General features: G+C 40.5%; 1 protein-coding gene across 3 annotated transcripts in view; it reads right to left on the reverse strand.

The window, feature by feature from the left end:
* The window catches only part of LOC121950391 (protein inscuteable homolog), a 67181-nt gene that overhangs the window by 25866 nt on the left and 28677 nt on the right, over window positions 1-12638 (reverse strand). For all 3 annotated transcript variants that reach the window (XM_042496374.1, XM_042496375.1, XM_042496376.1), the window contains exon 3: window positions 670-1036. In XM_042496374.1, the coding sequence (XP_042352308.1) occupies window positions 670-1036 (367 nt within the window). The remainder of the gene's footprint in view (window positions 1-669; window positions 1037-12638) is intronic.

Consider the following 12638-nt stretch of genomic DNA (forward strand, 5'->3'; position numbering starts at 1 on the left):
AATTCCCTGTGCGGGATTTAATCGGTCAGCCCTTGCTTGCCTGCAGCTTGCTTAAAATGCTGCAGCAAGACTCCTCAGCAAGACTCCTCACTGGAATCAAGATGAGAGACCGGATCCCTTCTGCACTGGCCTCTCTCCACTGGTTACCAGTGAAATACAGAATTGATTTTAAAATTTATTATTTTTTATTAAACTTTATTTGTTTTTAAAGCACTGCATGTACTTTCACCTTGTAATATCGCTGAACTGCTCATTCCCTATTCCACCTCCCGACCCCTCAAATCTGGTGACCAATCACTCCTCTCCATCCCATGCACCCTGTTAAGAACTAAAGTTGTTGGTCCTAATCTGTGGATGGATGGATGGATGTCATGAAACTGAATGCTCTTACTGATTTTATTTACTTTCTCCTATGTATGCCTGTTTTTATTTTATCATGTCTCTGTCTTGACTTATTTTCCATCATAGTGGCAGCACGACACAAAAAAGCCACTGCAGCGGCTCCACTAAACATAAAAGGTTGCATCAAAGAGACAAAATAGCGGCGCGCAATAAATATATTTTTTTTTAAATGACATTTTATGTTGACGTGTAAATGCTGACAGCCCAGAAGTAAGTTTTTAAAAGCTTGTAAGGACCATGCCAACAATTTCCAGAAACAACACTCACCTTCTGCATCTCAGGAGGTGTGCTTCGGGCGGCGCTGTACTCGTGCACCAGTGAACGCACATGGCAGTTGGCCCTCACGGCGGTGCTGTGGACCCTCTGCCAGCGTCCTTTCTCCAGTCGTTGAAACATCTTCCCCAGCTCCGTGCTGACTACCAACGCTCGGCGGAGCAGCGTCTGCAGGTTGTTCCTAGCCACGTGGTCCCCTGCGCCGACCCCAGAGGCCACAATCAGCTCTCCCTGCTGGGTGTCCTCATCCACCCCAATGGGTTTGGCCTGGAGGACGCACATGCACTCTACCTCTGTCATGTGGCGGAGGTCCTCCATCCAGCGCTGAACTGAGTCGACCTGGAGAGACTGCATGCGGGTACTGTGGGAGAAATTAACACAGTCAGAGCTGGGTTGTTCTCTTTGTAGATGTGTACCAGGAGTTTAATTGCAAAACAGAGCAGGGGTGTGAGGGTGTGAGCACACGTCTGCCAAAAGCTGAAGAAACAATGATGTGGATTCAAAAATTATGGGTTGGTTTTACAGACACACATCAAAATGCAGACATGCATGCAGAAACCAAAAGTTAGAGAGGCCTAGATTTTTAAAGGATTGTCCTTATTTGGATTTTTTTCATATTTGTATGCGAATTTTACAGTATAGTATGTCATATCCATGGCCCACATCAAAATAAGGTCAAGTGGCTAAGACCACAGTTCATTGGCCACTATTGATTGGTGTATGCAGACTAATTTCATTCCTGCTTCTGAATTGATTTGTAGTCAGAAAATCAATATAAATTGGCTCTAAGGTTTCATAGCAGTTTCTCATTGTTGATATAAAAGTACAATTACTGCACAAACACAGTGCAACAAATGGATCCAGTCTGAGGGCAGTATTCTCGGACATACTAAAAGTCATTTGCGCTGTCCAGCCTGCTGACCAAAGCTTGAAAGTGATTTATATGAGAAAACCTTAATCATCTCCTCCACAAGAAATAACATGCTTAATCCTTAGGAAATTAAGGAAGTACTTACTCATAAATTACGACTGGTTGTTCGGACAATGATAGATCATTTAACTTGGCCGTGCCACCCTTTTTACTGTCTCTATATTGGTCCTCCTCCTTTTATTCCAATTCTTTCTTCCTTTTTTATCAGAAAATATGAGTCTATCATGATAAAACAAAAATTAAAGGAGCTATTTGGTATTCAAAGAGTTTTGAGTCGAACAAACTATTTATTATTGAAATAAAATGAACTACACTGCTTGAACATTTAAAAATGCTGTTTTTGATGAATAAACACTCTGTGTGAGTCTACAGTCATACTAAAATTATCATTTGAGCTTTTATAGATTAAAAAAAACACGCTCTTCCTCCATAAACTGAAAATTCCATTACTGCTATGCAATATAACAGCGCTCAAACTACCACAGCAATCCTAAAATCAATGATGTGTATTAGAGGTCATTTATCCACCAATATCTGCCAGTTCCAACACTTGTTAGTTTAAGCATTTTTCCAAAGCATAGAGACGGCTTTGACAAAGGGCTGCACTGAGCAAACGCTCCTACCCACTTCAATTTCCCCCAGCACCAACCCTAATGAACGCAGGCTTAAGAGTGCCATCCAGAATCCTGCACCCGGTGAGTCAAACCTCCCTGAAAGTGGATGGGTCGATGGCTACAACAGCCATCTCTGCTTTGAGTCAACACAAGGGAAAGGATCTCTAATGACACTTGATATTCTCCTCCTGGCTCTCTGGGTATTGTCTTCACTTTGTGAGAAATGGCAGCTCACAGGAGACAGTGTGATATTGCATTGGAATTGAATATTGGTTGACATGGATTAAGCACTATGGCTATGTGTAGAGTCATGAACACAGATCGTTGTCATTGATTGTCATTGATCAGCAGCAGCCAACACCATTACAAAACATCTTCAAGGCAAGTAATGAGTTACAGCTTTAAGCCAAAGCTGGTTACGGACTGAAACATTAGAAAGCACATTTTTAATTATATCTTATCCGCTATCAGACCATACAGAGAGCAAGTTTTGTTGAGATCAGGAAAAGGTCTCATAAAAGTAGTTAGCAGTTAAACCAATCCATTGCCAAAATAATTCCAGAATAAAAGTTGGCATTCTACATATTTGGCCAAACACAAATATGTAATATTTGAGGCTATATTAAGTGGATATGTTGAAACTTAACATTTTCTACATTTCTACAATGCTGTGATTAATGTGTAATGACTTGATTATGGTTGGGAAAAGACCCTGTTTTGGGTTAAAATACCTGGTCTTGTTGCCGCATCTGCAGCTGGAAATGCCCCGATGTCTTGCTGATGAGACACTTGGTTTTGATGTCACAATTGAGGCTTGAAATGCCCCGATGTCTCCTTACAAAAATACCCAGCTTGGTGCCACATAGGCAACTGAAAATGCCAAGATGTCTTGCTAAAAAACTCCCGGTATTGATGCCATAACTATGGCTGGAAATGCTCAATAAAAAAAACCCAGTTTAGGTACCAAAATCACAGCTGAAAAAGCCCCAATATTTTGCTCAAAAAACCCAGCAAGTTTTGGTGATAAAACTGCAGCTGGAAATGCTTCAATTTTTGTTGTTTTGTTCAACTTTTGGCTCTTCAATTGGAGCTTGAGATGCCTCAATGGCTTAGTAAAAAACACCCAGTTTTGGGGCCAAAATCCCAGTTGATAATGACCCAATGACTCACAAAGAAAAACAGGCTTTGGTCCCCAAATCAAATTTGCAATTGCCCCAATGTCTTTCTATAAAATACCAGATTTTTGTGCCACAAGCACAGCTGGAAATGCCACGGTGCCTTATTTTTTTTTAAAAAAATGTTTTTGGTGCTAAAATAGCTGCTGGATATGCCCCAATGTCTTGCGGGAAAAAAGTGCACATTTTTGTTGTTTGTTGGTTTCCACATGCACTGATGCACCTTCTCCTGTATTCATATACATGTAATTGTACGTAACTGTAGAAACATTAATATGCTACCTATGAAACATACAAATACATATCCATTGTTTGCAGAAATATACAATACCAAGATTTTCTTGGCAATTGGGCTGGAATAACTTTGATGCCAAACTGCTCCTTTTAAGATGCAAGTTTTTCTAAAAGAATGTACATAAATGTTACATTTATTCAATCATCTGTTAGGTGAGGAGATGGAATAACAATGAAAAAACAGTCAAATGTGAAAGTTGCAGAGCTAAGAAACTCACCAGTTCAAAAGTCTCTCTCCAGCACATAAATCTCTGTCAATTTGGAAAGGGATGACGATGTAATTAGCAGTGGATGTAGACTGGAATAAATAACTGTGCCGTGTTACACAGTGCAGTAATCATTAATATGGAGCTTGTTCTGCTCCAAGTGGGGTAAATGGCTTCATAGTGATCATTGTGACTTCTGAAAATGAATTAGATATGAGTTTTAGTTTAAATCTGAGCGATTAAAGAAATTAATTTCTCCTATTTTTTTCTTACAAATAAAATACTGCTGAACCTTGCTGCAGTTTTTTTCGTCTCCCATTCAGAAAAAAAAAAATCTTAATAACCACTCCAGTTCTCGTATTGTTAAAGATTAATCACACTGTGGTGAATAACACAGTGACTCAAACTAAGTGAGTCAAATTAGTCACAAGGAGTTAGATCACCAGCCACTGAAGCGGAGATGAAAAGAGCTCTCACGTCTTAATTAGCATCATCTTCCTACATTTCATCCAATTAATCGATGTTTTTAGTAAAAGACCAAACTGAATGACACAGAAACAGAAAAGGTCCAGATTTAGTTATCATTAATTTCTACCGTGTTTAACAGCTATCCCGCCCCAAAGTGACACTCTGAGTTTGAAAACGTACAAACAAACAACCAATCTAAAATGTCCAACAACATGAAAATAGTCTCCCCATATCAGACCCAATGTGGCCATTTCAAACCATTTTCCCCAGTTATATAACAGCATCACATAAGGATGAACCCATCTTGATTTACACGCCCATCAAACCACAAAACGTTCCCCTCACCATGGGGAGAAAAAAAGATGATAATAATAGGCTTGTTTTCCAAAGGAGGGGAAGCGGTGCACTTCAGCTTACAGGGAATGACAAATATTTACATGCGGGGCCAAGAGAGGGTCAGGCGACAGCAGCTCTATTATCCCAGACAGGGATCCCGATGTGGAGATGAAGCATCCCGCGCTCTCATCTGCTGCTGGCTGTCATTGAGCTGGTGATGACAGCAGCGACAGGAGCGGCTTCACAAAAGATGTCCTTGTTTTTGTTTGTAAAAATGGTACTGCAAGATTTAATAGTGTTTTTGAAACAGGTTTGAGGGTCTAGCAATTTCTCTGCCTGTGTTGAAAACCAGTGTTCTCTCTGCACGACAGTTAAATAAGATTAGATTGAATCTAAATTTCAAGTCAAATTTATAGTTGTTTAACCCTGTGAAAACTGGATCAAGATCAGTTTTCTTGTTGCATTCGCACACCTTTCACAAGCATTTAAACCTCTGAACCCTGAGCAGATTGTTGTGATTTCTTTCAAAAACATGGGGGAAAAGGCACCTTCATAGGAAATGTTCCACAAATTGCAAGAAATTAGTAAATTAGATTTTTTTTTTTTTTTAAAGCTAGGGGACAATGTCTAGGGAAAAAAAGCAAAAAACTAGTGAACAGTTATTTTTATAATTATCATAATTACATATTTAAAATTATGTTACATAATAATTGTAATTATTTAAGTCCTTTATACGCTTTTTTTTTTTTAATTTCAGGTAAGTTTCTTGTACTTTTTCATAATCTCTTTTTTTTTCATTGCCTTCTTCCCATGTATTTGAAATAAAAAAAATAAAAATCAAGCCAATTTGCTCAGGTTTCAATTAAACAAAAGTGAATTTAAATTACTTTTATGGTCCTGTGAATTGCACTATGGTCCTGTAAAGTCAGTCATAAAAAGGCCAATTTTTAAGGGGATTTCTGAAAAAAACTGTGGTTCTTTCATAACAACAACTTTCTGATCCTACACAGCTGTCAATAAAACTTTATGGTGTGCAAGGACTTTGAGTGCCTAAGACATGAAAGGGCAAAATATACATAAACCAAGAAGAAACAATTTTGAAGTTACGGAAGAAAGATCAAAAGGCAGAACATTTGTGTGGATACATGCAGATATTTGACTGTTATAAAGGCTGAAACCTGTACAGATTTACAAACAGAATCAGGCTGCTGTTAGTGTCCTAGTGAGCTCTGTCTTCCTGTAACACATCAGGTGAAAATAATAACTTGAGCTTTTAGATGATTCACTTTTTTCAACTTTTCATATGCTTGAGAGACATAAAAGTTGTTCTGCTGGATGAGTCACTGAGAGGCTGCTGCTGTGACTGTTCAGCTCAATAATCGCCTGTCACTGAACTCAGCTCCACATTTACAAGAGAGGTTTGTGACTTCATACTCAGTGTGTGTGAAACCTCAGGTATAGTTTCTGCACGGATGGTCGCATGGACATAAGCTGATGCACAATTGTAATGGGGAAATGTTTAGTTCTTTCTCCTTGCTGGTATCTCCCTGCAGCAAACCAATATTTTCAAAAACTGTAGGCAGTGAATTCAAAACCCATGTCTAGATCCAACAAATTGTCATCCCAAGTCATCACATATTGCTGTTTTGCGGTGGACTTTTGCAACTACATATTATGCTCTAGGCATCCCTCTGCATCTATACTGTTGACGTTCCAGGACGCAACAAAAGCACACGGTGCACGTGGTTATGTTTAGCCAACAAAAGCACATGGCAACCAAAAAAAGTGCAAGCTGGCACAGATGGTTATGATTAGGCAACAAGGGCATGGGTGGATAGGTGAAGGCATAAGCGTACATGGTAAAGTGTAGTAAAAAAACATCACTTTCAGACAGAAGGCCAAAACCAAACCCCCACATGAAAGTTAGAGGTTTGTTTTGATCCATCCACCTCCCCTCCACATCCTATAGGGACCTTCGTGCTCCTCACAACCTGCAGCATTTCAACCTGACTCCGTCTAGCAGCGTGTCATGTGGCCGTGGCAGGTGCCGTCCTGCAGTTTGGCCATATCCAGGATTTAAAGTATAAACTCTCAGGTTGCAGCCAACATGAATTCAATGAAATTAACAAACAGCACACTTTCCATTAAAGTGTTAAACTGATATCATGGCTTTCTTGTAAATGCAGTGGCTCATCTCAGATATGATATTCAGACATCCTCCAGACCATAAAGAGAAAGATTTTCTAAACCATTTTCGAGTGTAAAATGCCAATCATATGAACCTATCAGTAACCCAGCACATTTTCAAAGAAACATCACTCTGTGACATCCAGCTGCTTGAAAGATGGAATCATCGTCTGACAGCTGAGGGAAACCCTCCCCGAGCAACAAAAAGGAAAACACCAAAGTAACACTTGGTGTAGCACAAATGTGGACTTCTTACAGAATCCCTCATCACAAGATGTGAGTCACTTTGAGGCTAAAAACAGCATCCATGTCTGCATGATAACACACTGTGAATCTCTGCGTGTGTGCTGACTGTGGGTCATTCACTAATCGCATCATGAAGATAATTAAAATAAATGACAATATAAATGTGCTTCATACCATAGTGGTAGTCACATCTTTATCCAACATACTGTATCAGCCCACAGTGTGGTGTCACGAGCAGCAAACGGGTAGGTTAAAAAACCAAGCACCTGTTGTCACTCAAGTGTAGCAGTTATTGCACATCAGGAACTGGTTTGTTCTTCAGGGGTGGTTGCCCATTACAAGGCTTGTTCTACATATCACTACAGGCTTCAGGAACCATGTACAACACTTCATAGATCATGAGCACAGGTTAAGTAATGCCTGCTTTACTTTGGCTGTCCGCTGATGTTTTGAATTAAAGTGGAGACGCCCTGTGTGGCTAAGTCAGTCTGGTTTAATGAAAGTGTGTCAAATTAACATGTTGTAAAATACAGATAATGGACTCCATGCACAGGTATGGGCTTTGTGGAAGAGGAGGTTTTACACTGAGTTATACATATGCATACTACACACTAACAGATTAAATTCAAGAACAACCAGGTTCCTGACTCTCAAAACCAGATATCAAAATTGCAACCAAACGTGACTTTATAGTGAACAAATATAGTGGCCCATTTGTAAATTCTCAGTTGTTAAATCTAATACATTTTCATCCAAAGTTGTCAAGTATTGCCGCTTTGCTGTGAACATCTGTGTCTACATACGCTCCAGGTATCCTTCTTTGTCTGCTACTGTTTTTTGGGATGGCTGTACCGTGATGATAACAAATGCACAAAGTGGGATGACACTGCACATGGTTATAATGGGCAACAATGGCAACCAATGGTAGGTCATCACCAAAAGCTGATGCTGGAACAGATGTTTAGGATGAGCGGAAGGAGGCACATGGTAAAAAAAACAAAACATTACATTCAGATGGGAAGTGAAGACTCCTACAAGAAAGTCCAGGGTTTGTTGGATCCACCCACTGCCCCTCCTGGATGCCCTATAGAAACTTTTGTGCTCCTCATATCACATCATTAATGGCAGCGTTTAAACCTGACGCTGTCCTGTGGCGTATCAAGCTGCTTTGGCAGGTGCCATCCTGCTATCCGTATAAAATTACTACGAATGGCTCTGTCCAGCCACATTTTTTGAATTTGCATCGGAGTCTTGTGTCCTGTCAGTTCTGGACAAGGTCCACCCATCCAGTGCAACGGCTTAATATGAGATGTTAGGGTTAACCATGTCTCTGTGAAGATACAACTTGATCCGGGACTATAGGGGTTAACCATGATTCTGTGAAGATGTGCACAGAGAAGTCTATGATCTCCTGCTGCTGAGTGAGCCTCAGTCGAATCTCATCCACTTTATTCTCCTGCGACCAGACATTAGCCAGAAGAAGGCTTGGTAGAGGAACAGCTCTAGGTCTAAGTCAGATCAACCTCACCCTGATGCCGGCTCCCCTCCCTCTCTTTGTCTTTCAGTTTTATTTTTCCCCTATAATATAGCAAAAAAGCTATTAAGTATCAGGAATCTGAGGAACAACTGGCTGCTACATCTACATGCGCTGCCGTAGTCTCTGTGGTTGGATCCTCTGTATAACAATCAATATTACAAATCCATGCATTTATTGTCCAGTACAGTTTGGGGGAAATAAAATGTTTTATAACGACATCTAGAATTGTCCACTGACTGAATGCAGTATCACTAACGGGCAAAGCAGCTTGTCTGAAAAACAAACACTGCAACATGTGTTTGTTCATGTCATTATTTCTGATTTAAATGTGCCTGCACTCAGTTTCCAGCGTGCCTCCCACAGTTTTCTGATATGGAAGTCATTCAGCACACTATAAGCCTTCACTGTCGTCCAGTGTCTACTTTTCATGAAAATCACATTCTGACGCCTGATGTCACTTATGAACAAATGGAAATCTTTCTCAAATACCAACAACAGAACCGCAGTCCAGCGGGGCCGAGTTAATGGAAATGTGGGCAGAATGAGCTGCGAGATCTGGAGGACCAGACCATTGTGGCTTTGGCTTCGACTGAAGGAGGAAACAAGGACACTCTTGTCCCAGGAAGAATTAAATATGAAGGGATATATACAGAGAGACCAAATAGGATGTTAATGCATTCCATTTCTGCTTAAAAACCAGAACATTGCTCACCAAAAATCTCCATTTACACACTAAAAATTTCTGGGAGTTTGGACATATTGCTGCCTCACTGACAGAGGAACTCAGAAAATGGTAAAAGCATATGGCTAATGGTACTTCTTAATGTGTAAGTCACGCCTTGATTTTCTGGGCAAAGGTCGGGTCTGTGCTCCTCCCGAAGTAGCATGCTGTAACGGAATACTGTGGCCTCTGACTGGTACAGTTGGATCCTGGCAACGGGGGCAGACATCTGACTTCCAGATGTTTCAGATGGCCTCTAATGTGCAGCCAAGACCAGGCTCACCTAAAACAGCTCAATCTGAGTCTGTTCTTCTCTTGTTCTCTGTCTCTTTGTCTCTCTTAACTTAATTCTCTCTGACTCACAATCCAGCCCTCACACATCCTTGGTAACATGCATCAAAGTACACACACTGCAGGCATATGCACAGGACATAAAACTGTGGATTCTTCTCTTTCTCTGTATTAAACCATCTCCAGCTGACTCCTCTCTCACTTTAGTTTGTTCCATTTTTGTCTTTCCCCTCACATCAGCAAACCCACACTTATGCAACTTCCAACATTCCTGCATGGGCTGCAAACACAAATCCGAAGCTTAACAAGAAAAATACACAGACAAATGACAGCACCAGTGCTGTAACTGACTCAGAATTATGTCAGTCAAATCAGATTTGGCTGTTTAATACAAATATTCGCCGATTCATTTTTTTCCCCATATAAAGATTTAAAGTTTGAACAGAGCTCATCTGGACGTTAAATGTGACAGCAGCATTCACGTTTTATAGTAAACAAGCTAACTGCACTAACGGTGGGTGAATGTGAATCAACATTCTGTGCCAACACTAGATATCAAACAAAAGCCAGAGACTGCATCGTATTAAGTTGCTGTGAGCTGTAAATCTACTGCTTCTAAGCAGAGTAGAGAGGATGTCTTGCCTCTTCTCTCCTCCTCTGTGCTGCTGTCCGTATATCTGTAACTCTCTTTACTTAAGAGTAGTGTTAAACTCAAAATCGCTCACTCTACCACAAATCTGGGGGCCAAAACATCCCCAGAAGCACACTGCCCAGCACACTGACAAGGAAAAATAAAAACAAAAAAACAAAACAACTACTGCCCCACTTGAAGCAGTCTCAGTTGTGTGGTCTCCGACTGATGATTTGAATCTCCGACTTTCAGGGGGCAGCCCTAGAAGTCACAGAAACTTGGTTACCCTGAATGCAGCGCCATGGTCGAGCCTTTTTTTTCAGACTGTAACCTGAGGCTCACATAGTCTGGACAAGTGGTTCTGTTGTTGAGTTGTTTGTCAATGGAGTTCATATGTGCGTTCCATCTGTGTTTGCAATTTATTTTAATACAGTTCAGTCCTTTGGCTCCTTTCATCAGTTGATTTACTGAGTCATGCACTGCACAAATAGGATTTATGTTTGAGCGTGTGTGGATGAGGGACAGACAAAGAAAGCAAGTCAGAGATGATCTGTTTGTTTATGTGTCTGGTTGCGTATGTATGGCGTGACAGCTGTGCTGATTTGAGATCCAAGGGCATTCATTGCGTGTCTTCTGCGACGCTGTGTAAGCATTTGTGAACACAAAACTGTCGGAAGATATATATAATATTCAAATGTGTTATCGATGACTGACGTATTTCAACCACAGCAGCTGATGAAGGGGCTTTCCCCGTTGAAAAAAAGAAGAATCAGCAACCCACACTTAACAACAAAGATATAAATCACTGCAGTGTGGTAAGAGTTTTGTTTTGTGTATCTCCAAAAAAGAGACTTTTCTGAAAGACAGCAGCAATGGCTTATTTAAAGATTGATAGCCATGAAGGTTTGAAAACAAACAGTGGGTTTTAGATAAGTTTCTTTGGCCCTAACTTAATAAAACACAAGCAAAGAAGGATGCAAAACATCTATGAAAGTGAAATAAGCTGGCAGTTTCTGATTTAAAAGACCAGGCCTGTCAGCTTGTGATAAAGGAATGGATGATTACTGAACAGGACAACCAGGCACAGGTCAAGGGGCCCCCTAACCTTCACTGGCCTTGAAAACACTAAAAAAGAGCACAAAGAGATGCAAAAGAACTGCAAAGAGACACAAAATAACCGCATAAACAGGAAAAACATCCACAAAGGGACACACAATGTCTACATATGACACAAAAAGAATCCCAAGGAAACATAAAATGAATGCAAATTAACAACTAAAAAGAAACCAAATAACCTCAAAAAGGCACAACATTTTGTCAGATAACCCAATAACTACAAAAGACACTTAATAACTACAAGGAGACTACAAAGAGACATAGAACGACCCAAAAAAAGAACTAAAATTGCATCAAAGAGAACAACCATAAAAAGTCACAAACCCCCCACGAAGTCTGTGTGTCTTAATCCTATGTAGGAGAGGTGGTGCAGCCCTTGGCATAGCTGTGCCCAGGGGCCCATTGTGTTATAATCTACTAATGCATGAAGGTTGTTAAGATGATGGTTCAACAGTGCAGGGAGTCCAGTTTAGTTCAGGTTGGAAAGGTATGTGCTCAACTTTTCGGCCTGGAAGCAGCTCTGTTTCTGCTTGAGTTTCTGATTTTTTGTTATGTGCACACCTCTCTCTTGACCACATCTGTCTGGCAGATTTTTCAAGATTTTTGGTTTCAGTCTTCAACTTTTGTGTGCAAATATTCACATCAAATATAAAATAATCCCACTGTGAACAGATTTTTTCAGGTCACGTATGTGTGTGTGTGTGTGTGTGTGTGTGTGTGTGTGTGTGTAAGGGGTGTGTGTGTGTGTGTGTGTTTGTGTTTGTGTTTGCACTGTTAATAAGGGGTTGACCTCTGTACCTCCTGCTATTGACAGCCTCTTAATTTGTCGATGTAGGATCCTGACTCAGAGCGATATATTGGTTTGGCGATGTTGAACCAACAGGTCTAATCAAACATCAGCTGGTAAATATTTCCCGAGACAGATATGAGGGAGGTGAGGATGTGATTTCACTCAGCATCCTCTGGGATATCAGTCTAGAAGACCTGGCTCACCCTTTTTCACCATACACAATAATCATCTAGTTAATTTAGTCTGGGTTTCAGTTCAGTCTAAGGCTGTCAAGCGATTAATGTTTTTAATCACAGAATTTCAGTTACGAAGACCATATCGTTTTTGTCCTCTGACCTGTCCTCCTTACAGCAGCCACTTGCATCTGTTACCACATATCTCTGTAATACATTCATCTCCTCACAAACCAACCGTGAAAAT

The sequence above is a fragment of the Plectropomus leopardus genome, chromosome 11, assembly GCF_008729295.1.
Source record: "Plectropomus leopardus isolate mb chromosome 11, YSFRI_Pleo_2.0, whole genome shotgun sequence".
Taxonomy (NCBI): Eukaryota; Metazoa; Chordata; class Actinopteri; order Perciformes; family Serranidae; genus Plectropomus; species Plectropomus leopardus.